Below are 25,562 nucleotides of genomic sequence, written 5' to 3'. Positions count from 1 at the left end.
AAATAAACGTTGAAAAAAAAAAAAATTAAAGAAAAATAAAGAGGAGCAGGTATGAGGTGAATTCACTTGGGGATGGGATATGATGCTTACATGCCAGGCAGTTCACAACAACCCTTTTTTACAGATGAGGAAACTGAGGTCCAAAAGGGGAAATGAGCTCAGGAACCTGGGATTGGGCCCAGGTCTGTGTTGGCTGCCTCACCCACACTGTTGAAAAAGTTCCTTGGGGTGCCTGGGTGGCTCAGTCGGTTAAGCATCTGACTCTGGGTTTCAGCTCGGGTCATGATCTCATGGTGCATGGGATCAAGCCCCACATTGGGCTCTTTGAGGAGGTGTGGATCCCACTTGGGATTCATTCTCTCCCTCTTTCTCTGCCCCTCCCCCACTCGCATGCATGCTCTCTCTCAAAATAAATAAATAAACATTTTTAAAAATTATAAAGGGGCGCCTGGGTGGCGCAGTCGGTTAAGCATCCGACTTCGGCCAGGTCACGATCTCGCGGTCCGTGAGTTCGAGCCTCGCGTCAGGCTCGCATCAGGCTCTGGGCTGATGGCTCGGAGCCTGGAGCCTGTTTCCGATTCTGTGTCTCCCTCTCTCTCTGCCCCTCCCCCGTTCATGCTCTGTCTCTCTCTGTCCCAAAAATAAATAAACGTTGAAAAAAAAATTAAAAAAAAAAAATTATAAAAAAAAAAAAGAAGAAGAAGAAAGTTCTTGAAACTGTGTTCCCCGCAGCATGGATGAGGGAAGGGGTGTTCCTGAATCAGGTTGTTTATAATTCACTTTATTCCACAAAGAATTCATGATGGATTATGACTAAAACTCATTCAATAAAATACTATACAATAGAAATGGAAAACCAGGAGCAGAGAAAACAGACTGAAAAATGTGGACAAGGAAGAAGCTGAACGTAAAGACCAGGAAAGTACCCATAGCTGAGTTTCTGATTTGCCGGACAGCTTCCTGGCAGCCAAGGCAAAAAAGGGTCTGGGACAATTGCTATGATTCCTATTATCAAAAAGCAAAGAAGCTGTTCATTCCTTCAAGAACTTTGTGGTAAATTTAAAAAGAGATTAATCATATGGAAATTTCTCCTGTAAAAGACCAAGCAGTGTAATAGATGATACAATAGTAATAAACGTCATGTAGCATCGTCTTCAGGAGGGACAGTCCTATTTTCACTGTCTTGTTCGTGCCCATAATTGTTCTGTTTGATTTTACTTGATTGTCATCAAGCAACTAAACTCTACTCTTTCTTCTTTGTTGCGGTCACAGATGCTTATGCCCTTGTGAAAATCCAGGATACAAATTAACCAATTATCTGGGCGCCTGGGTGGCTCAGGGTTGAGCATCTGACTCTTGATTTCAGCTCAGGTCATGACCTCACAGTTGGCGGAATCAAGCCCCATGTCTGCTTGGGATTCTCTCTCTCTCCGTCTCTCTCTGCCCCTCCCGTGCTCGCTCCCTCTCTCTCTCTCTCTCTCTCTCTCTCAAAATAAATAAACTTAAAAAAAAATTTAACCGGTTATCTATATACCAGGTTATGTTCTAGGTACTGGGGATGGAAAGTAGTAAGATGATTGTTGCCCACTCCCCCAGGTCCTCTCCATCCCAGGGATAGAGATGCCCAGACAAGGCCTGAACATCAGTGCAGTTGCCACTTGGTGGGGGGGGGGGGGGGGGGTGGCGGGCACACCACAGAGAAGGAGGCAGGGAGGACCAGATGTCAGAGGAGATTGACCAGAGATGGAGAGCACTGGTTGGGAGGGGGCCCAGTCTTGGGAGAGGAGATATCAGCTGCTGGTCCCTCGGGGGTGGGACCAAGTCCTACCGGGAGCTGCCCCCTCAGCTTGCAGCACAGGCCTGACCTGCGTCAAGGACTCGATGGACTCCTGTGGGTGGTCAACGCCTGCAGGGCTGGGTCAGGGTTAGGGGACAACCGCTCACCTGAGGGGCATACGGAGGATGGACCTAGAGAGGGAGGAGTTTAGCGTTTGTTCTTTCGGTGGTGGGGGTCAAGGGAAAGTTTGCAGCCCTCATGTTTTATAAGTAATGAAGAAGTAAATAAGGGCAATTCACACTTAGTGAGCACATGCTGTGTGCCCAGCCCGCTCCAAGTCAACTCACTTAAATATGTATGACAGCAGTCCTGCGAGGGAGGGATTACAATCATCACCCCCACTTTCCAGATGAGCGACTGAGGCACAGAGAGGCTGTCACTGGGAATCCAGAGCACAGGTGCAGATCTAGAGCTCTTACCCACTCTGTGGTTGTGTCTGTTAAATAACAGTATTGAACTAACACACAGTGCAAGTGTGTATTAGATGACATATAAGGACAGCACGGATCCCAGCCAATTATGAGCCCCCGAGGCAGGAACTGACGGAGCCAAGGCTTAGAAACAACACAAAAACAGCTTGGAGGGTGTGGCCAAGGAGTCGCAGGCCTCGGAATGTCACTTGCGACTGCTCTTCCTGCCTCTGACACACTCCCAAGTCTCCTTGAAGATTCCCCGCCTTGGGCAAACCAACCACAGAACCATCTGAGTGACTAACGCAGTCACAGCACGCAGGATCACACCCGTGTGTCACTGGGCCAGAGGCCTTTGTTGTCAGAAACGTGAGAGTTCTCCAATATTCCTCGTTTCTGTTCACCCCGGGGTGGGGTTTCCAGAGCGGGGCACCAGCACCCACGCCTCTGGCTTTCATCACCTTCTGTGTGCAGCTGCGGGCCTGGGGACGAGCTGTGGTCCCCACTCCTCCGTACTTGGTCTCCACCGAGCCCTTCTCGTGAACACTGAGGGGCCCGGTGAGGAAAAGCAGATCAAGGCAGACTCCCTGCAAAGCAGTTGTGTTCTCCTTTCCCGGAAGCTCATGGGGTGGGGCGGGACACCTGCAATGAGACAGAATAAGCACGGCCACCCTGCCGGCTCGGGGCCTGGACTCCACTCCGTGAGGGCCCCACCTGAAGGAGCAGCTCCCCCTTCCACAGGGAGCACAGGACTAGGAGCACAGGGCCAGGTGCAGGGCCTTACTAGCCGTGAGGCTGGGGTTCCTGGAGGCGGCAGCATGAGCTGAGGCATCTCACTCTGCAGCCCGGCGACCTGGGCCACCTGGGCGGCTGGGGAGGGGACTGTCACATCCCGCCTCCTCCCTAATCCTCAGTCTTCTCACTGGGAAAGTGGAGGTGATGGTTCCCTGCCCCCGCCCCCAGCAGGGCATCTAGGGGTCAGGAGAGGCGCATTTTTTGTGCAGCACAGAGCAGGTGCTGTTTTCTCCCTGCCCAGGGCCTCCGCTCCCTCTGGCCTCTCACTTCTCCTATAACATGGAAGTGATACCTGCCGAGGCTGAGGCTCCAGGTAGTTGTGGGGACCCAACAAGACCGTGAAGGGAAGGCCCCTTCCGGCTCTGGGTGGGGACAAACATACGGCTGCCATTGTTGTTGGGAGTGTCACTCACTCACTGACTGGAGCCTCTGTGCTCCTCACCGAGCCAGCCAAGCCATTCCCACGTCTGAGGCAGGCGTTTTAGGAGGGGCTCCTCAGCTTTTGTGCACTGGAACATAAACAAGTCTCCATCTGAGCGGGTTTCTGCTTGGGAGGTATGTGAGCTGTGTTCATCATCCATCCACAAACGGGCTGCAGTGGGACGGCTGGCCCCCGTGGCCTGGCCTTGGCCCCTGGGATGGGTTTCCAGCCTCCCTCCTTTGCCTCCTACCTTCGCTCCAACACCCACGGAGGCCCTGGCTGCGGCCTAGGCCCCGGGGGGTACGGGACCTGAGGAGCCCTGGCCCCCGCTTCAAGGTTCTCTCGTTTAGAGTGCTGTGGGCTTCAACAGAAGGAAGCACGGGGTGGGGGCCTGGGGTGGGGGGGACACTGAGCAGGGGGCCAGAGGCTCCCTTGTCTGGAGGGTGGTGAGGAGAGCTTCCCAGAAGGGGTGGTCTCTGAAATGAGACAGAAGAAGGAGGAGCCACTGCCTCTCTGCACCCAGGCAAGTTACTTGCCTGAGCCTCAGTTTCAGGCTCTGTACAAGGGGCCAGTAATACTCAGAGGGAAGGGCCAGAGGCTTAAATGAGATGATGGATGAAACATTAGCTGCTGTGCCCGGCCGTGGGGTGAATTGAACTTCTTTTTCAAGGGTCTTTTCCTTGGGCGGTTGACACTCGTTACTTAATGTGACCGAGTGTCCTCGTTTCAGAAAAAGTCCAGCTGTAATCTAGCGTGAAGTGAAGAAGCGCGGGAGTCCTTTCTCTCTGTCTCCAGTGGGTAACGGGAACTCCTCCACCCAGTGGGAGCAGGGCAGAAGATTCCAGAATTAAAATTCTTCCCATGCACCCTGCCTCCCCCCAGGGCCTGTGCCCATTAGATATGTTCCCTTTATCCTTAGATGTTGCAAAATTAGATTGTCAGGAACTTCAGGGCACTGCCCCAGAGTAATTTTCACTTCCCCTGTACTTGTTCTACTATCGATTTGAACTGTCTATCGAGCATCTACTGTATGCGAGGTGATGGGGATTCTCTGTGCCAGACAGTGTCCCAGGCTCATGATGCTTGTGGTGGGAAGGGAGGGATTGATGCAAAAAAAATAATGATGCTGATGACAACAGGGCTGCAGTAAATACTATAAAGGGAAAAAAAGGGGTACGTGGAAGAGAATTTGAGGGGCTACTTAAGAGTGGTTAGGACACTGGACGAGGTGGCAGTTTTAGCTGAGGTCTGAAGCAGGGACTGGTCATGGGAGGAGTAGAGATGAGTAAAGAATGTTCCAGATAGAGGGAACAGCAGCCGTAAAGATCTTGGGAGAGGAGAGAAACTTGAGAATCTGAGGAACTGCGTGAAGGCCAAAGAAGTTGGGGCCTAGTGAGTGAGGTGGGGAGCAGCATGAGACGAGGGTCAGGGGTGGCCCCGGGGGCCGTGGGGGACTGGTAAAGGGACTGCCCTTGCAGAGTTTCAAACAAGGGCATAGCGAGATCAGAATTTCCTTTTAATTTTTTTTAATGTTTATTCATTTTTGAGAGAGAGAGAGAGAGAGAGAGACAGAACATGAGCAGGGAGGGAGGGCGTTGGGGGTGGGGAGCAGAGAGAGAGAGGGAGACACAGAATCCGAAGCAGGCTCCAGGCTCCGAGCTGTCAGCACAGAGCCCGACACAGGGCTTGAACTCATGAACCGCGAGATCGTGACCTGAGCCGAAGTCGGACGCTTACCAACTGAGCCACCCAGCCACCCAGATTCTGTGCACATATGTGTGGCTGTGAGAACCAAATAATGGGAATCAACAGACGTGCATTGTGGAAAGCTGAAAAATGGACAAATGCAGGGGACTCCAGGTCTCACTGGGAGTGGAGGGTCCTTTGGGAAACTTGCCGGCTAGACTTCTCTGAGATGGGAGGCACGGAGCCCCTGGAGTCCCTACCTGAGTGCACCCACACCCGAGAGAGCCCACTTTTCCAGCCCAGGTCACAGGGACTGGGGAGGGAGCACCTGCTTGAGTCTCTGGACTGCTGACAGGGAAGGTGGAGGGAGGGGTGGCTGGGTCACCTTCCTGGTGACTTCCAAAGTCTGGAGTTTTCTGAAATTCTCTGGCTTATAAGGCCCCTGAGCTAGAGGAAGGGGGAAATGAGAGGGGAGACACCTGTCTTTTTTATTCCCCCTCTTTCCCTCCCCCCACCCCCCCTCGTCTTTCTATCTCTGATGGGGAGACTTACTTGAGGCACCTAAGGGCCACTGGTGGGTGGAACCTCTCTGTTGACAGTCGTGATCCAAATTTGGGGCATTTTCCTCATACTTGACTCCCGTATCCGCCACCCACTTTACTGAAGGGAGAGTTGAGGTTTCCTAGGAGGAGGGGCTGCCCCGAGACCTCTTCCTGCCTGCTAGGGGGTGGCGGTGGGGGACCTCCACCTACCCCGGGTCACCCCGCGGGGCCAGGGAGGGAACCGGGAACCGCGCGCGGATCGGGCCCCGCCCACCAAGGTGTCGTGTTGCCGTCCGGGCCCCCGCAGCCCGGCCCGCCCCGGCCAGCCTGTCGCCCGGGCTCCCTGGCGGTGGGGACCGAGCGTCGCGGGGCGCAGGATGCGGAGCGGATGGCCGCAGCGCTGCGGGCGCTGCGGGCGCTGTGGGTGCTGGGGGTGAGGCGCGGCGTTGCATAAGCGGGATGGGGGGGAGGGGGGCGGGGAGGGGGCGGAGGGAGGCGGGACCCCCCTCCCCCGCCGCAGGCCGGTCCTTGGGCCGGTCTCGGTGTCCCGGCCGGCCGGGGCGGGGCGCGCGGTGGCGCCGGGCCGCTTCCCCATTCTCCCCATTCGTGCGAGAGCCATGGAGGCGCTGAGGGAGTCCGTGCTGCACTTGGCTTTGCAGATGTCGACCTACAAGCGGGCCACGCTGGACGAGGAGGACCTGGTCGACTCGCTGTCCGAGGGCGAAGTGTACCCGAACGGCCTGCAGGTAGGAGCCCTGGCCCGCTGCGAGCCCCCAAGGCAGCCGGTCATGCGCGCTGCTGTCGCCCCCGCCCCCATCCCTGCCAGCCCGGGAGGGGGCCGTGCCAACCTGGCAGCTCTGGGCTCCGTGGGGAAGAGGACTTTCTGGGGCAGAAGTGGTCCGGAGGTGCTGGGCTCCCTCCACCCGTGTCTCCTCCCCAGCCCTGGCTGCCCCTAAATCCTCCTGCCACCTGCTAGTGAGACTTCCACCCCTTGGCAGAGTTGAAGCACCCTATGGAACTGAACTGGACCGATTACCTTTCACACAAAAGGCAGCCCCCGAGTGCCGAGGAACTTGCCCAGGGTCACATAGTCCAATAATGGCAGAGTTTAAAACTGTCCCAGGTTTGGCTCAGAAAGCCCTGTGTCCCTGGAAACCCCTCAGTCCTGCGCAAACCAGGATGGTTAGTCACCCTCTCTGGTCGGCATGACCCCATTCTTCACTTCCTGCGTTTCCTGCAGGGAGGAGCCCATCTTCTACCTCCTCTTTCCTCCCCTTTGCAGCCCACTCACGAAACCCAGTTTCTCCCCTCCCCACAGTCTGCCCCTGTGGGACTCAAACCTGCCCACCACCTCCCTACCTTGTGGCTGCTCTTCTCTCCCTGCAGGGCTGAGCTGGGGTAGTGTTGAACAGGACCTCAGCCCCGGTGAGGTTTGGACCCAGGCGGGTGGATGGGAACGAGTTGGAAGTGTCAGGGACACCCAGGGGGACCTTGATCCGACTCCTAGGAAGCCAGCTCGCAGAGAGGAGCAGGGCATCTCAGTCCGAGGATTTCTGCCAGGTTAACCAAGGGAGGAATTGGGGAGCGTGTTGGGGCCACGCATTGAGCTGCTACCAAATCACAATTCACCCAGGGGCAAACTTAGGGTGCATGCAAACTCACACCTCTTAGAAGTTGGAATGGGGTGCCTAGGTGGCTCAGCTGGTTAAGCGTTCGACTTCAGCTCAGGTCATGATCTTGCAGTCCTTGAGTTAGAGCCCCACGTTGGGTTCTGTGCTGACAGCTCAGAGCCTGAAGTCTGTCTCCCTCTTTCTGTCCTTTCCCCATTCATACTCTCTCTCTGTCTCTCAAAAATGAATAAATGTTAACAATTTTTAAAAATAATAATAATGTTCAAGATTTAAAAAATAATAATAATACCAATAAAGGGAAACAGCATTGATGGAGTCCTTCCTACAGTTAATTAAGTAGGCCCAGGGAGATCCCAACTCATGATTCCAAGTGGTCTGCCCGCTAGAATATGGCACCCTTACCTACATCATCCCACTTCACTTTCAGGACCACCTACATGTGGGGATTACTGTTCCCACTTACAGATGAGGAAACAGGTTCTGAATGGGGATACAACTCGCCTTAAGTCACTAAGAGCTAGAAATCTGGGAGTGAGAAATCAACTCAGTCTGTCTAAAACCTCTTCCCTGGGACCCTTCTTGAGAGGCTAAATCCAGCAGGAAATTAAATTTCTGTGGCAGGCACTTTTCCCTTCACAAATCAAAACAGAATCTAATCAGCAACCTTTTCAGTCTCATATTGCCCAGAAGGTTCTAAATATATCAGCACAAACACATTTCACAATTCACCACAAAATAATATGTGGCGTTGTCATCACCATACTAGGACAGGTAGCCCCCACAGGTAGAGCCTTTTTCATGTCACAGAGTATGTTCATCTGCCCGAGGCTGCCTAGCAGAGTGGAAGCTGGGGTCCCGGGTTTCATGGTCTTGGCTGAGCTGCTTAATCACGAAACTGTAAAATGGGATTTGGACAAAGTAAATGTAATTCCTATTATGGGGCCTGCTAGGATTATTGTTGTTTTTATGACATATGAGGTAAGGGCCCCATGGCTATGTTACAGATGATGAAGCTGAGTCTCGTGGAGGTTGGGGACATTCCTGTGGTCATAGAGCTGTCATGTGGGATGGAGTACAGTGTTGCCGTCCCTACACCAATCTGCCAAACTGGGCACATTGTCTACTTTTTATACAGGAAAAGCCAAAAATGTTGAAAGGACTTGGGGCATTTCTTTGGGTACCCAACCCGGCTTCTCTTGAACCCCCTTGACTTCCCCAAGGCAAGTATGAACTAGCCAATGTTTGAATCAAGAACTTGATCAACTTACAAAGCAGAGTTCTCTATTAATTTTGTTTTTAATCATTAGGGTTTTCCCCCATCCCAATATAAAAACTTTACATGCTTATTTGTAAAAAACAAACAAACAAACAAAATTCAAGTGTAGGGGTGCCTGGCTGGCTCAGTTGGTGGAGCATGCAACTGTTTTCTTTTCAACGTTTTTTTTTTTTTTTTTTTTTTTTTTTTTTTTTATTTTTGGGACAGAGAGAGACAGAGCATGAACGGGGGAGGGGCAGAGAGAGGGAGACACAGAATCGGAAACAGGCTCCAGGCTCCGAGCCATCAGCCCAGAGCCTGACGCGGGGCTCAAACTCACGGACCGCGAGATCGTGACCTGGCTGAAGTCGGACGCTTAACCGACTGCGCCACCCAGGCGCCCCGCATGCAACTCTTGATGTCAGGGCTGTGAGTTCAAGTCCCACACCGGGTATAGAGATTACTTAAGCAGAAAATCTTAAAAACAAATAGTCTAACATATTATATATTATGTTAGATATTATATATATGTTATATATATATATATATGTTATATATTATATATATAGTCTAACATATATATATATACATATATATATAATATGTTAGACTATTTGTTTTTAAGATTTTCTGCTTATATATATATATATATATATATATATATGACTTAAAAAGAAACAGTAATAGTCTTTGTATAATAGTATTTGTATTTGTCTTAAAAACAAATAGTCTAACATAATATATACATATATATATATATATATATATATATATATATATATGTATGTATATGACTTAAAAAGAAACAGTAATTCCAGCATTTGGAGATAACTACTTCTAGTTTTCCACATTTGCATGCATATATTTTTAAACATAATTGAGCTCACTCTGAGTACACGATGTTGTACTGTGCTTTTTTAATGACACTTCATAAGTATTTTTCTATGTTGTTTAAAAACTTCCAAAACATGCTGCCATTGAAAACTAAAATGCCTCATGGTACCAGTAGGTAAAAATATATTTACTCAATCTGGTAAGGTTGGAAGATAAGCCTGGTAACTTTAACATTGCAGGCGACCGACCACCCTTTAGCCTTTCGGATGATTTCCTATGCCCTGAGACTAAAGATGCAACGGCTCCTTCAAGTTTAAGATTTAAAAAATGGCCCCTGTCCCCCCACCCCCAACTCTCCCTCTTTGATGGGCAGCTATAAAAATAAGCTACTTGATTTTTCGAAACTTTGAAGCCCATTATTCTAGAATACCAAAGTAATCTATACCAATACTAACAAATGAAAACCTTGAATGAAACTTGACCCCTTCATCACTGAATATGCTGACCAAATACTGAATTTAGCTGGACCCCCGTTCTACCTGTCTTTCTTTTCCTTTGTCTCACATTTAGGCCTCAGTGAATTGTGATCCACTGAGTGCCGAATTTAAAGCCGGATAGGCCCCAGGACAGATCCTCAGCTTTGCCTCTTATGGGCTGTGAGACCTAAAAGCAACTCATGGAAACAGCTTTTGTTTTTTTTTTTTTTTTTGTTTTGTTTTTGTCAAATGGGGTTAATATTATTTATCAACAGTTGTTGCAAAGATTAGAATGAGGCAGTGTAAGTGAAAGCATTTTGCATAGTGCTCAGAAAATGGACTGGGTTGCTATCGGAATTGTCGTGACTCACCAGGTGTGAGATCTCAGTGATGCCCTGAAGGTAACCACCCTGCTCTCTGGAGCCTCTGCTCTGCTCGGGCCGGCTGCCTGGCCTCCCCAGCAGCCCAGCACACACCATTTCAGTGACTCAAAGGGAAATAGCTAAAGTGATACCTGCAGCCTAAACTGGAGAGCCGGTGGCCGTGACTGTTATCAAAGCCTGTGAAACCCATCCTGTTGCTCGTAAAAAATCAATTGTTTCAAGAGAAGAGAAAGCTGAGGTATTTAATTCTTAATGGTGGTTTTCTCGTTTTTCTCTCCCTGCCACACACAGGCCTGTCCTTCGAGGGCGATTTCAGGCACAAGCCCGCTCAGTACTTTATAAAGACCTCTGTGCTCACCAGCAGGTCATTTCGGCTCATCTCCCCATTTGGGCCTTACACTCCTGGCTTTCAAGTTCTTCTAGAATTTGAGATGGTCAGACCTGGAACCTCATCTGGCTTCCTCATTTTAAAGATAGGAGATGGAGGTTCAGAGACTGCCCAGCGACACAGACACACATACATGCAGGGGTCTTGATAAAGTCGAGGCGGACCTTTGACGCCCCCCTTTTCTCACACCTTTGGTAGCTGGGTGTTCCTTCCGGGAAGAAAAGAGAGCTGGAAACGTGCTTCTCCTAAAAACTAGACTTTGGTTCCTGTCTAGATGGAAGGAGCCCTCCACCCCACAGCAGGTACTGCGGGGTGCTACTGATAAGCTACTATCAGTCATTGGAAGAGAGTCTGGCACGAAGGCAGGGGACAGGTAGGGCTCAGGGAAGAGGTGGGAGGACAAGAAGACATTATGTTTTGCTCTGGGCTGGCCTCCATGGCCTCAGCTGGAAGTCCTCTATATAAAAACTTCACTGGTCATGGTCTGTCTGCTCTGAGAGGCTGGCTGGAAGCAGGCAGTCCGGTCACCCTGCCAGCCCTCGTGGGGTGGCCAGGCTCTTGGGCTGCAGCGGGGATGGGCTCCCTGCCAAACCCTTGGCCGGACTGACTCCTGTTTGCCTCTCTGCACAGCCCAGGTCGCTGGGGGACCTGGCAGTGGCTCAGGAAGAACCTCTGCCTCTTTTCCTGACCCCCTGCTTCCTCTGAAAACCAGGCTTTGCCCCACTCCCCTCCCCTTCTCCTGCTGGCTTGTCTCCTGGGCCCCAGGCAGTCAGGTCCCGTCCTTGCCTGCAGAACTTGTTCTTGCTGTAAGCCTAGGTGAGCCAAGCACTCCCTTCTGTAACCGAATATTTATCCCTCATTAGGGCTTTGTTCCCTTGGCTGTGGAAACCCTGGGAACCCCTAGGCTGGACAGCTCAATCTCTTTCTCTCTCTCTCTCTCTGTTTCTCTGGCTTTGCCTGTCTCCTTCCTCCTCTGTCTCCCTCTCCACCTGTCTCTTTTGAAGGCATCCTTTTCCTTCGGTTTTCTCTCTCTGCCTCACCGTGACAATAAATAGGATATTAAGCCCACCCATGAGCTGAGCATTTAAAGTAATTTTCAGCACCATCTTCCAGGCTTTGGCAGCTCTGCTCCTTGGCTGATGGCCACTCCCAGTCACCTCTCCCGAGACGGAGTGGGCTGCCTGACTCAAATCCCCCCAGCCTCCGAGTCGCTGCAGACCGGCTCCGTGCCCTCATTTCCAAAAGGAATGTGAGAAACCGCTTGTGTCCTCCCCTTGCTGTGACCTCAACTTGCTGGATGTTCTGAAGGAGGCAGGGCGAGGACCACAGGGCTCAGAGAGAAGGGCCTCGCAGCCTGGCCCTGTCCACCGCTCCAGGAATTGGACGGCTTCTCCTGGAGAGGCCCCTGGATCTGGGCGCGGTGCCTCCGGGGGACTTCTGCCCCAGAGGGGTGTCTCTGGATTCCTTCTGCCCTCAGAGACGAGGCTTGTCAAGAAACCAGCAGGCCCTCAGCTAGTTCAGTGTGAGTTGAGCGAAGAACATGACAAAGGTTAAAAATCCTATTTTCAACTCCTGTTTGCCATTTCTTCCTGGAACTGCATTCATAATTTAATTCGGACTTAATTTTGATTCACTTTTGCATCGAGCACCATCTGTTTGCTTGATGCTAAACAATGAGGCTCGGCTCTATTGATGTTCCTCGGGGGCAGTACGGCCGTGGGGCTGAGGCTGCGGGTTCTGGAGACAGAGAGGTTTCTTTCACGGTTCTCTCTCCTCCCCTACTTCCTGTGTTTCTTCTGGAGCTGCTACTATAGTACCTTCTCTTAAGGATGCTGTGAAAAGAGAGTAGCCTCATCCAGCAACCAAACAGAATCAGCACGAAGCCAGGCACAGGGAAAGAACTCAAGTGTTGGCTACTTTTGTGACTCTTCTCTCCTTCTCTCTGTTCCTTTCATCTTCTTCCCTCCCTTCCTTGCCTCCTTCCCTCCCTTTCACCATATTCCTCACACCAAGGTGTTGCTCTCCCTGCAGATGGTAAGTCGGCCCGCTCCCCCAGGCCTGATGGCTGTGCTCCCTGGCTTCCGAGAGCCGGCACCAGGCAGAGGGGTGCATCTTAAACCAAGGCCTCCCTGCTTCTTTGCCTTTCACCCCCTCGCCCCATGAGCTGGGCCATGGTACGGGAGGCTGAGAAGCCTCAGGTGGAGGCAGACGGTGAGACGGGCCAGGGCCAGTGTGGCAGGAGGGGTGAAAAGTCAGTGCGAGAATTGATGCTGAGGAGAAAGCACTTTATAAGCCTTCCAGTGCTGGGAACACGTTTAGCAGCGTCCCAGGCTGACTGCACCAGGCCCTCCCGACCCACAGTTTTCACTTCACAGCAGGAGCCTGGTCAGAATCTTCGTTTCTCACATTTTTTTTTAAATATCTTTTTTAATCTGTATTTATTTTTGAGAGAGAGAGAGAGAGAGAGAGCAGGGGAGGAACAGAGAGAGAAGGAGACACAGAATCCGAAGCAGGCTCCAGGCTCCGAGCTGTCAGCGCAGAGCCCGACTCGGGGCTTGAACCCACAAACCGCGAGATCATGACCCGAACCGAGGTCGGACGTGTAACCGACTGAGCCACCCGGGCGTCTCTCGTTTCTCACATTTTTGAAACCATTCTTGAGAAAGGGGTTTCAGGAGGTGGCACCCTTCCCTCCACCTGACACAGCTGTTTCGGTATCGGGAGCCGCCTGGCCCTCCTCGGAAATATGACTAGGCCCCAAGTTCCTTTTGTTGGTTTCAGAACATAATTTTTTTTTTGTCCTCCACATAAAGTCCTTGTGTTCCCCTTTCTCTGGTGTAGCAGTTCCCAGTCATTTCCTGCCCAGAAAATACCCGGGATGAGCATGAGGCCGCGTGGTGCCTTTCCCTAAGGTGACCAACCTCAGACCCCCAAGTGCCAGTGTGAGGCTCCCTGAGGGCTGTGACTTGGCTCCCGGGGACAGCCACCCCCTGAGCTTTTAGGGAGGCACTTGCAGGTCAGAATCTGAGTCTCCTCATCTCCCCTGGCAGGTCCCCACCCGTCGCCCCCACCCCCCCGCCGGCAACTACAGGTCTCCCCGCCTGCGTGCCCACACCCCAGCAAGCCTCACTCCCTCCACCTTGGTGTTTCCAAAGGGCAACTCCAGTCATGTCATTCCAGCCCTCCAGAAGATGTCTTCGTTCTTTAAATGGGCTTGTAGTGCCCCTTAGGATCTAGGCCTTGCCCCCTCTCTCCATTCTTTCCCCATCAGCCAGCCAGTCCTACTTATTCCTCAACACCCAGCACAAGCGTCTGCATCTCCAGGAAGCCTTCCCTGACTGGACGCCCCCACCCCCACCCCTTCCCACCCTAGTCTGTTTCTGTATCTGCCTTCCTGCTGGACTGTGAGCAGCTGAAAGCGAGGGAGTCTATCTTCCTCCCAGCATTTCCAACATGGCCCTGAGCCGGTGCTCAGCTGTTGGCACACCGCCGTGTCACTAAGCCGAGCCCCACCTTTGGGGGACGCCTCCTGTCCTGTGGCCCTGGCTTTTGCAGGAAGCACCTCTTGGAATGGAGGGGGGGGCTCCCCCGAGCTGGTCTGGGGTGTGAAGGCCTGGGCTGAGGGATCTGAGTGCTGTTGGCCAGTTTGTCTCTCCTCAGCCCTAAGGGCCCTGCCACGCCCTCCACTTCCTCTCATTGTGCCTCCCTTCCTGTTTAGCTAGATCGTTAGGCCGGGGACATTTTTTCCTCCCTTTGAGGGCCTGCCTCAGTGGAGCTATCTCTCCGTTGCATCTCCCCTGACACCTCCCAGACTCGAGTCCCTGATCCCCTGGTGGGCTCTGGAATCAACAGACGTGGGTTCAAACCCCATCTCTCCCCATTTAGCTGTGTGATGAGAGGCAGGGGTCTCACCCTCTCTGAACTTCGGTTTCCTCATCTGTAAAGGAGAACTAATAACACAGCCCTCACGGGACTCGGAGCAATGAGCTAAGGATGTCCACACTCCTGGGAAGTGCGAGCTGTGCTTATGTCATCCTGGCCTGCCGGTGCGGGGGCTCTGAGAAGAGCCCAGCTGGACGCTCACTGGATGCCAAGTCCAAACATCCTGTTCTTTTTTGAACTCCTTGCTGGAGAAACAGGGAAGAGCTCTTCTTTTTTTTTTTCTTCGACCCGTATCGGGTAACACAAAAAACACAAGTCCGGCTGGGTTGAGCGGCTTGACTCTAGCATTTAGGAGCTAATCCGAGCTGCTGAGCAGGGTGGCTGTTCCTTTCCTGGATTAGGACTGATTCCGTGGGAACCGGACCACCCCTGAGGCCAAGGGCAGCCCTGATGGCTCCCCGGGGCCCAGGCCTGCTGAGGAGCCCCTTGCTCCTGGGGAGGGGGAGGCCCAGGCTCACGTCCTCCCCGCCCCTCCTGCCTCCTTCCCTGCAGGTGAACTTCCGCAGCCCCCGGAGTGGCCAGAGATGCTGGGCTGCTCGGACCCAGATGGAGAAGCGACTGGTGGTGCTGGTGGCACTTCTGGCGGCCGGACTGGTGGCCTGCTTGGCAGCCCTGGGCATTCAATACCAGACAAGTAGGTGCCTCTGGGTTTCGATGTGGGCTTGACTCACTCCTGCCTTCGGCTCTGTCCAGCCACTTGTGCAAGAGGGCTTCCCTGCTCAAGCCGGGACTGGCCTTCAAGGCCAAGGAGAGAGTGGGTCTGGGTGGCTCGGTGCTGAGATGGACTGAGACACGGGAGGTGGACAGCGTGGGTAGTGTAAAGGTTTTGGACGTGAGTCCAAACACTGGCCCAGCCGTTCATCATCTGTGTGGCCTTGGACAAGTCACTTAGTCTCCCAGAGCCTGTGTCCTCTCTACTGTGAATGGGGAAAATGGTGTCCAATTTGGGGCTGGCTCTGAGGATTAGAGATAATGTCTATCACATACCTGGTGCCTATTAGGACTTCTTTAACCTGAGCTCTGAGTGCTGTTATTGTTAGGATGTGGGCTGATTAGATGCACAGTCTGGCACTGTCCATCATCCTTAGTTCCAACAAAATAGCAACAATAGCTTCCGTTTACTTAATACTTTCCGTGGACCCAACACCCCACCTCTTCTTCACACACATAATCTCATTTCCTCCTCACAGCAAGCCTTTGAGGTGTGGTTACTTTGGGCCCCGTTTTACACCTGAGGAAACTGAGGCAGTGAGACAAAGTGACTTGCTCAAGGTTACATGGCTGGTGCAGAAGTGACTAGGGCAGCCGGATTTCAACTGGAGGCTGGCACGCCCCACCTGCCTTTGTGATTGGGGTGCACCCCAGTGCGTGTTAGAACCCTCAGAACAGCTGTCCTGTCACGGCCCAGCCGCCCTCTGTGTACTTCATTTGTACACATTATTATCACATTTCTGTATCGTACCTTGTTTAGCGGCATGATCGGGCCCCTCTGATCCTGCTGTCAGGTTTGAGGCTGGCCGTCTGTGTTTGGCTGAGAGGATCTAGTCAAGTACTTCATGTAGAGTTGATGCTCAGTAAGCACTTATGGAACTGGAAAGGGTGGAGTCAAGATAAGAAACAAGGATGGGAGTCCTGCCGATTCCAGGGTCTCTCACACCCTTATGCCCCAACATCTAGCTTTCCGATGGCAGATGGTCCATCTGAGCAGCCTCTGGGGGCTTTGCTCGGGGTCCAACCCCACCTACTTGGTCACCTGATTACTCATCCCGTCAGAGAGATTATGACCCCTCATGGGATCTGGGAGCATTCACTCCAGGCTTCTCTGGGCCTTCCCCACTGTGAAGTTGCTAGCCTGCATGGCTGGCCATGTTAGACTAGGAGGGGGAAGGAGTTTGAGGGCCTGGAGAGAGGGCAGGACCTCATCCGAGTCATCCTTTCAGCCCCCTCGATCAGGCTCTCTGAGAGTGCCCCAGGAGTTCCCAGAAACTAGAAGGGAGCCACCAAGGGCTGGATCCCAGGTGGGGCCCACAGGGAGCAGTCTTGCTTCGGCCTGTATCAGGGCCCCCTGAGGACCGCAGGAGGGGGTCCCCAGTCTGGACCGGGATGAAAGGACCTCTCCCCCCAGGTGGGCCTGGATGGGGGATCTCATGAGCCCTGAGCCAACTGATGTGTCTTCATTGGCTGCCTCGACCAGGGAAAGCAGTGGCCACCCCAGATATTGACAGTAACCTCATGCCTGTCAGCAGGTGCTGGCATTGGCCACACCTGAGCAAACATCAGGCTAGTCGAAGCACATTCTCTGATGATTCTGAAAGACCATCTCAAAGTTATGTCTGGGCCCTTACATACATATTTGTCTACCCTCACCCTGCACCCCGCTTTCCAGAAACTTGCAGGTGCTTTACAAACAGTGGCAACAACACACACCAATTCTCCCAGAAAATATTCTTAAGTGTCTTACTCGGTGTTGAGGCCCAGCACTGCCCAGACAGGTGTGTCTGTGAACTAGATCTGGGGCTGTTCCTGCTTTCTCGACTGATCGCACACATCCTCAAAGGAAGAAATATTTTCCGCCTCTGCAGGTGGTGACCAAGTCCTGGACAAAGCTCATTTCATTCACTCATTCATTCATTCAACAAACACATGTCGGACAGCTGTTAGGTACCAAGTACCGTGCCGAACAAAGGCGATGTGAACGTGAGTAAGGTGCTGGCCCTACCCTCAAGCTCACGTTCCAGCTGGGGAGGGAGACAGGGAGACAGTCATGACACAGCGTAGTCTGTGCTCAGAGAGCGGACAGCCAGGCAGCCAGCCAAGGGGCCCAGCAAAGAATGAGGGTCTGGGAAGGTTTTCCTCAACAGCTGAAGCCTTGAAAGTGTTGACCGTGATGTTAGATGGTGGGGGGGGCCTGGAAACAATTAATTGATCAAATACGTGTTAAGCCCCCGCTGGGTCAGGAATAGCGAGAAAAGATATACAAACCATTAAGCAGGTAAACAACCAATGATTGTTGCTTAAGCACTAGCTTGGTACCTAGCAGACTGGGTGCTTTCGTGAAGAACTCAGGCCTCTCAGAGTAACTCCTGGAGACTGGTTTCTTCTTTTGTGTTTAAACCCAAGTCCTCTCATGATAACCCCAAAAACCATTCATCCGGGATCTCCCCACCCCCCGCCCCCCACCGTCTCTCCCACGCACGCTGGCATGCAGATTCTGACATGTCTTGTTCCCCAAGAATCACCATCTTGCAATCTGTCTTCTGGGCATTCCCACAAGCCAAGATTTTGTCAGGCTTCACTTCCTGTAGTTTGTTGTATAAAAACAATAGGTATTCTTTTCCTTTCCCGAATATGAAGTTCTATCATAATAGTGAATAGGCTTTTTCAAACTACGCAGAAACGCTCTTCCCCTTCCCCCACCCACCCTAAAGATTCTAGGAAATGTATTTTCCTTCGTGGGGAGTGGGCCGTGCGACTTGGAACTGAGATGGTCTCACCTAGAGACAGTTAAATGGCACCATATTCCTGCCGCTTCCTTTCTCTGTTTTCCTGCCTGACGTGCTGGTAATTTGTAATTGTTGCATAGTTCTCTCCAAACAAGTAATTACCTCACAATAAGGTTACCTTGATTTTTATGCTATCGTGTGGCTCCTGTGAGCCCTACCAGACTTGGTGACTGTCATCGGATATTAAAAAGCCCACAGGCCACCCCAGCCAGGCTGGTGCCAGACTCTGTATCCTTTCCTGCTCTCTGAAGGTTGGGCTGGGAACATCGGGCCCAGCCACGAAGGCGGCCATCATCACAGTGAAGTCAGGTCCACTGTGCTTCCTCGCTTCTAGGTGGAGAAACTGAGGTTCAGGGAGATGAGGTCACCTGCACAAGTCTCAGCCAGAATCAGAAAGCTGGGATTTAACCCAGGTCTCAGAGCCTCCAGCCCCGGCCCTGCCACACTCCTCCCTGTGTGGTAGGGATGCTGAACTTGAGAGAAGGGCCGCCCCAGACCTGATGTGACCGGCAAAGAGGCGGTGAGGGAAAACTGAGAACCTGGCCTTGGAGTTGCTGCAGCAGAACAGAGCTGGTTCAGCCTCGGTTCTCCCCCTCAGCCGGATGACCGCGTTCCATTCATTCACACAGTTTCCTTCTCTTTGAACCGGGCGTCACAGCCGTATCTCCTGTCTGCAGTGAGGCCTGAATGAGATAACACACGTGTGTAAAGTCCCTCTTGTTGCCCGTGTGGCATGTCAACGAATGATCCAGCTGGGCCTGTGTTCTTAGTCATGAGGCTGGATCTCTGGCTGCTAAGGCTGCCCAGTTTAGTTCCTCTGCTGGAGCCCTCTGACCAATGCTGAGGCAGGGGTCCGGCCCCTCTTCTTGCCTCTGACCTTCGATGAGCCCTCACTGCCTCTGCCCCATGTCCTAGGAGAGCCGGGTCAGAGGCAGCTGATTCACTGGGGGCACTTACAGTATCTGGTGGCCCTCCCCATGGCCCACCTGCACCGGTTACCACCCCTCCTTAGGGAGGCACCTGGCAGATGCCTCCTGTCATTGCTGGGATAGCACCCCTCCAGGCCTATAGGAGACAGAACAGAGAAAGGATGGGGTACTTTGGCTATTGAACAAGGTACTTAACTTCTCTGTGCCTCAGTTTCCTCGTATATAAAAATGGCCTTGAGCAAAATGGTCTCTTAGGTTTGTTTTGTTTTTGTTTCTTTGAGAGTCAATGAGATAATCTCCCACCTTGTACTCAGTGGGAAAGATTTGTCATAGTTTTTTCTGTTCCTAATAGGCTCTCCTTCATCTTAAGTCCTGGCACCATATTGTCTGTATCACCCAGTTGTCACGGACCAAATATACTCAGTTTATGTTTATAGAATAAATGACAGACATTTCTCCTCCTGTCGTGATTTAACTTTTCTTGTATAATGTCTGTATCCCCAGATAAATTATTAGCTCTTGAAGGAAAGACTATGCCTTTTATATCCTTCACCACACACATGCACATGCACACACACACACACACACACACACACACACACACCTGCGCACACACTGTCACACCATACTCAATAAGACCCTGGAAGAAACTCAGTAATTATTTTGTTGAATAAATGATTGCATGAATGAGTGAATCAACTTGTTGAGCATCCGGGAATAATAAAAAAATCAATGAATATTTATGAAAGGAAGGACTGATTAAGAGAAACACCTCTGTTCTGGGTACTTTTCGAGCCGCAGAAAGCATTTTAAAAAGGGAGCTAAAAAAAAGTCTTATTTTATAAGCCAGGAAATTGTTAATCTACTGAAATCACTTGTCTCTAGAAGTCTAGTGACCATCCAGCTCCAAATCCAGTTGGTCAAGGCTGGGGTGGGCCATGGCACCCCAGGCCACCTGCGCTATATTCCCACAGCCTTCTCCCTGCCCTTCACTGCCCTCTTATCCTTGACCCCTGCCAGGAACCCCCTCAGTGTGCCTAAGTGAGGCCTGCGTCTCTGTGACCAGCTCCATCTTGAGTTCTATGGACCCCACGGTGGACCCCTGCCAGGACTTCTTCACCTACGCCTGTGGCGGCTGGATCAAAGCCAACCCCGTGCCTGACGGCCACTCACGCTGGGGGACTTTTAGCAACCTCTGGGAACACAACCAAGCCATCATCAAGCACCTCCTCGGTAAGCACCCAGCAGGGAGGCCAGTGCGTGGGCTGCAGAGGGAAGCCGTCGGCTGGACCTACCTGGCCAGGCCTGGTTAGAGCAAGAGCTTGATGGAAGGGAAGACCAGAGGCTTTGGAGTCGATGAAGCCGGGTTAAAATGTCTGCCCCGTCACTCATTGTGTGGTCCAGAGTAAGTTACTTGTCTCTGAGCCTCAGTCCCTTCATCTATAAAAACGGGGCTAATACAGAGGGATGAAAGGTACAGCACAGGGAACGTAGTCAGTGGTACCATAATAGCCTTGTGTGGGGACAGACAGTAGCTCCTCTTGCCGTGAACACAGCACGGTGTGTAGGCTTGTCGAATCACTGTGTTGTACACCTGGGACTAATGTAACATGGTGTGTTGACTATACTTTAACTAAAAGAATTTCTTTTAATATTTCTTTATTTTGAGAGAGAGAGAGAGAGAGAGTCCTAAGCATGGACGCGGGGCTTCATCTCATGACTGTGAGCTGAAATCAAGACTCGGTGCTTACCTGACTGAGCCACCCAAGTGCCCCCAAAAGAAATTTTTTTTTAATGGGGCTAATAATACCCAAACTTCGGAGTTTTGAGAACTATACAGCACACGTGTAAAGGGTTCGTGCAGTATGTGCGGCGCATAGTAGGTTCGCGAGGACTGGTAGCTGTGGCCCTTGCTTTTGTGGCTTTAAGCTGTGGCTTAGTTTGGACCGGAATTGGCTGTGAGCTTTGAAAGTTGTGAGCCAAGGGAACCAAGGTGAACACACTTGGTCAGACTTTAAGGTTGTGAGCAGATGAAAGTTAGAACAGTTTAACTGAGAGTTTATGCATTGCAGGCAGGGCCGTCCCTTGGCCTCGTGGTGGTGGGGTTTGCACGATAACCGTCTAACTGAAGTTCTCCTCTTTGCACCTTGTTGGGCCTCGGACACCTCTAGTTGACCTTGGTGTTGGTGGTTTCATCCTTAGGTTAGAGCCCCACGCCCGTCTTGTTTGCAGGGTTAACCCTGGATAATGTTTGTTGAATTAACACCTGCCCATTGGGGTCGTCTCCCACGTGAATTCGCAACACCCACCACGACATAGATCCTGACTTGAACCCCTCTGCAGCTGAGACCTTTGCCATCCCTCTCCTGCTGACCCAGCCCCGTCCTGGGTGCTGGGAGAGGCTAGATCATGAAAAGCCATCAGTGACAGAATCTAGATTCACCGATTCAACAGATACTTACTAAGTTTTTAAAAATACCTTCAAGGTACTCAAAAGTAGGTAAAATATAAGAAGAGACCCCAAAGGGGACAGAAACCTTTCTATGAGACAGGAAAAAATTCTAACTTGACAATTACGAATCTCAGGCAATTGTGCCTTTTTGATGATGGTGAAAATAAGCAGACCAGGTTAAGGCGACCTATCGTTTCTTTCCTATGCCAGCCCCCGGGGGTGGAAGGAAGTGCCCTTGCTGCTGGGTGAGGCCCACCCACCATGTCTCCTTGGCCCGCTGTGGCTCCTGGGCAGGCCCCCCTCGGCAGCCCCCTCTGCAGTCCAACTTGCAGTTTGTCTCCCTGAGGATCAGAGCAGGGTAGTGTGTGGAGGTGGGGCTGAAGGAACTCAGTATGCCAGGGACAGCAGAGCCCCCGCCCTCTATATGCTGTCTAGGTATCTCTGAAAGGGGACACCGCCTTTGAGTTCAGAACTAGAAGTTCATATTTGCTTAAGAGGCAAATATGTCTATGGTAGCCAGATTAGAATTCAGGATGTCCCTTCTCTAGCACCTAAAGACAGCCAAGGGCTTGGCACAGACCAACAACCAATGCAGGAGAATAGTCCAAGTAGGAAACAAGATGGCCTAGGGCCTCTCCGTTAGTCACCAGGACCTGGGTTCAAATCCTGCCTCTGCCACTTATTCTGTGATCCCAGGTCAGTGACATGGCCTCTCTCTCAGGGCTTCTCCTCTCATCAGTATAATGGGAACCGTGCCTCCTCCAGGTTACAAAAATAAAGTGGGAAAAATGTATTTAAAGTGCGTTGCCAGGGCACCTGGGTGTCAGTCGGTTAAGCGTCTGACTCTTGATCTCGGCTCAGCTCATGATCTCGTGGTTTGTGGGAGGGAGCCCCACATCATCAGGCTCTCCGCCGACAGCACGGAGCCTGCTTGGGATTTTCTCTTTCCCTTTCTCTCTGCCCCTCCCCCACTCTCACACCCACACGCAGTCTCTCTAAATAAATAAATATAACTAAAAAAAAATAAAGCTCATTGCCTAGGCCGGGCATAGTGGGGCGGCTGCTGTGTATGTTAGTGTTGTAGTTATGATTCACCTTCGACCTTTGCACAGTCCTTTACAGTTTACAGAGCTCTTTTTGTAGATGTCGCCTTATTCGATCCTGTAGGTAGGAACGGGGAAGGTATCATTCACCCCACTTGATAGATGAGGAAACTAAAGTCCAGAGGCATCCACAGGACAGACTAGTAGGTGGCATGGCTGGGACTTGCCTGAATCGGGGCCAGGTGTCCTTCCCCCCACCGTCTCACCCCACCTCCTTCAGATATAAGGGGCGGCTATGACTCCCGCCCATCTTGCTGGCAGTGCGGGGCATTGAGGGTCTGAAGGAAGGAGAGAAGGAAACTGATGTTTGAGTGTCTGCTGCTTGCCATGCTGTGTACCAGGTCCTTTTTTTTTTTTTAATTTTTTTTTTAATGTTTTTATTTATTTTTGAGACAGAGACAGAGCATGAGCAGGGAAGGGGCAGAGAGAGAGGGAGACACAGAATCTGAAGCAGACTCCTGGCTCTGAGCTATCAGCACAGAGCCCGACGCGGGGCTCGAACTCACAGACTGTGAGATCGTGACCTGAGCTGAAGTGGGACGCTTAACCAACTGAGCCACCCAGGCGCCCCTGTACCAGGTTCTTTATATCCATTGCCTTCTTCATCCTCACAGCCTCCCTGGGACTTAGGAACTCTTGTTCCCTTTTTATAGATAAGAAAACAGGTTCAGAGACATTAAGGGACTTTGCTGAGGATACATTGCTGGTCCTGGATGGAGACGGGCTCCAGCCCTGGGGAGCAGTTAGCACCGAGAGGAGACGGAGAAGACAGGCAGAGAGGCCTTCTAACTTTCCAGTGTAGGCCCAGGACTGGCCCTCCTGTGTGGCCACGGCCTATGCTCCTGCCAGTCCTTATCAGGAGGACCTTGGGTCTTTGCCAGGACTGAGTCCATGCCCCATCCCCCATCCCCCGACCCTCCCCCCAGCTGGCAGGGGCCATGAGGAGTGGGCTCTAGTCCCATGCTCTGGCCTTAACATCCATCCTATCCCTGAGAGTCAAGGTGCAGGTGGAGAGCTGTGCTGTGCTGGGTACGGAACAGCCAGAACCATGCGTTCAAGCCCCTGACCCTGCGGCCGGGGTCTGGTAGGATCAGGAGGCCAGACTGCAGGGTTTTGAAGTCAGGCAGCCTTGACACGCTAGCTTATCACTCGTGTGGCCTTGGACAAGTGACCCGCCTCCTCTCCGGCTTAGTTTCGTTATCTCTAAAATGGGGGTAATGATGCCATCTAACCCAAGGTTACCATGAGTATGGGCTTATATGTGCTAGGTCAGCGTGCTTAGCACAGAGCTTGGCACCTAGTAAGTGCTCGCCAAAGCAGCACCACCTTCTCGGTGTCCTGAGTGAGCGCCAGCCCAGACCTCTCCCTGACAAGCCGTGCGACCACAGAGAAGCTACTGGGCTCCTCGTCTGTAAGGTGGGAACTGACTCAGAGCATTGATGGCAATGTTGTAAGGATTAGTGCGGTGGCTGAAGAAAACCTCATTATTGCTTATTTTATTTCTTTTAGAGGCACTGATGTGGACCTAGTTATTAGGGAAAGAGGTACAAGGCATATCCATGACCATGCTAGGTTGTTTACTTGTATTATTTTATTTAAGCTGTGGATGTATATACCCACTGTACAGATGAGACTCACAAATACCTAGGAAGTAGTGAGATTTAGCCCCGGAGCTGTGGGGCCTCAAACTTGCACTCTTTTTCTACTGACACCCCTGAGTCAGATTCACCATGCAGAGGCCACAGAGCAGCCTAGAAGCACGATTCACCAACCTCCTTTTTCCCAGTGGCAGCTTGATTAAGCTCTCCAGTCTAGGTGGGACCTGGCCCAAGCCTGATGAACACAGCAGGTGAGGTCACCCCCAAATCCTCCTGAACAGAAGCTTATGACCAGAAGGAATATCCTAGAGTCCCCTTCCTGCCAGGCTCACTCTTGGGAATTAGTCTGGAAGTGGCCCCTCACCTGTGGGCCTTGATATCTGGGATTTTGACACCTGGAAACCCCCGAAGGGGCAGGAGGCAGGTGAGTGGGTGACAAAAAATGCGGAAACATGGGCCAGTGCATAACATGGGCCAGTGCATTCCTGGGCTCAAGGCCAGACTGGTTTCAGCTTCTGCAGGACATAGGGGTCAGCCAGCTGGCCTCAGGAGCGGGGCCGGAGCTGATGGGGAGTGGAGTGTGCAGGGGGTGCCCAGGCTGGCCAAGCTGGCCTAGGGCAGGCTCCTCTGGAAGGAGAAGGAGCATTCAGAGTGCTGGTGAGTATTGTGTCAGCTGACCAGGCTGACCTTGGGCGAGCCACTCCTTTCTCCGAACAGTGAATTCACTCTGGCCCCCCCAGAGGATATCCAGGCAGACCTGTAGCAGGTGGACTGAAGTCTGCCAGATGCCACTGTGACATGTCCTTGCAGCTCACAGGCTGGGAGGGCTGACCTCAGCTTCATGGGACAGAGGTGCCTCACCCAAGAGACACTCTGCCACCCACCCAAGTTGCCGGCTTGGGCTGTCCTCGTAGGCCTTGGGGAGGCAAGAGCATGGCCTCCCTTCATCAGGGGAAGGATGCAGCTAGACCTCTCGCCCTTAGGCTGGGCCTTGCCCCAGGCTTTCCAGCTTGTGCTCTTAACGCAGATTATTCTGCCGTATGGACTACCTGCCTCACCCCTTCCAATCCTACAGGACTTTTCTCAAACCTGCTTCCTCCAGGGCGCCCGGGTAGCTCAGTCGGTTGGGCGTCCAACTTCGGCTCAGAACATGATCTCACGGTCCGTGAGTTCGAGCCCCGCGTCAGGCTCTGTGCTAACAGCTCAGAGCCTGGAGCCTGCTTCCCGGTCTGTGTCTCCCTCTCTCTCTGCTCCTCCCCTGCTCATGCTCTGTCTCTCTCTGTCTCAAAAATAAATAAAAACATTTAAAAACAAAAAACAAAAACCTGCTTCCTCCGCCAGGCCTTCTGTGGCTACCAAAGGGCCTCTCTGAGTTTG

General features: G+C 52.1%; 1 protein-coding gene across 3 annotated transcripts in view; it reads left to right on the top strand.

The window, feature by feature from the left end:
- The window catches only part of ECE1 (endothelin converting enzyme 1), a 114,806-nt gene that overhangs the window by 47,367 nt on the left and 41,877 nt on the right, over window positions 1–25,562 (top strand). The window contains exons 1-4 of one of the 3 annotated variants that reach the window (XM_086715932.1): window positions 3,465–3,597; window positions 6,351–6,437; window positions 15,093–15,234; window positions 20,053–20,265. In XM_086715932.1, the coding sequence (XP_086572058.1) occupies window positions 6,351–6,437; window positions 15,093–15,234; window positions 20,053–20,265 (442 nt within the window). In that variant the 5' untranslated portion in view covers window positions 3,465–3,597. Of the gene's footprint in view, window positions 1–3,464; window positions 3,598–5,982; window positions 6,125–6,350; window positions 6,438–15,092; window positions 15,235–20,052; window positions 20,266–25,562 lie in introns of those variants that run through there. The other 2 variants (XM_086715930.1, XM_086715931.1) reach the window with 2 other exon arrangements.

The sequence above is a fragment of the Puma concolor genome, chromosome C1 (genome assembly GCF_028749965.1).
Source record: "Puma concolor isolate L17-30 chromosome C1, mPumCon1.1.hap2, whole genome shotgun sequence".
NCBI lineage: Eukaryota > Metazoa > Chordata > Mammalia > Carnivora > Felidae > Puma > Puma concolor.
This window is presented reverse-complemented; position numbering and strand designations above follow the sequence as displayed.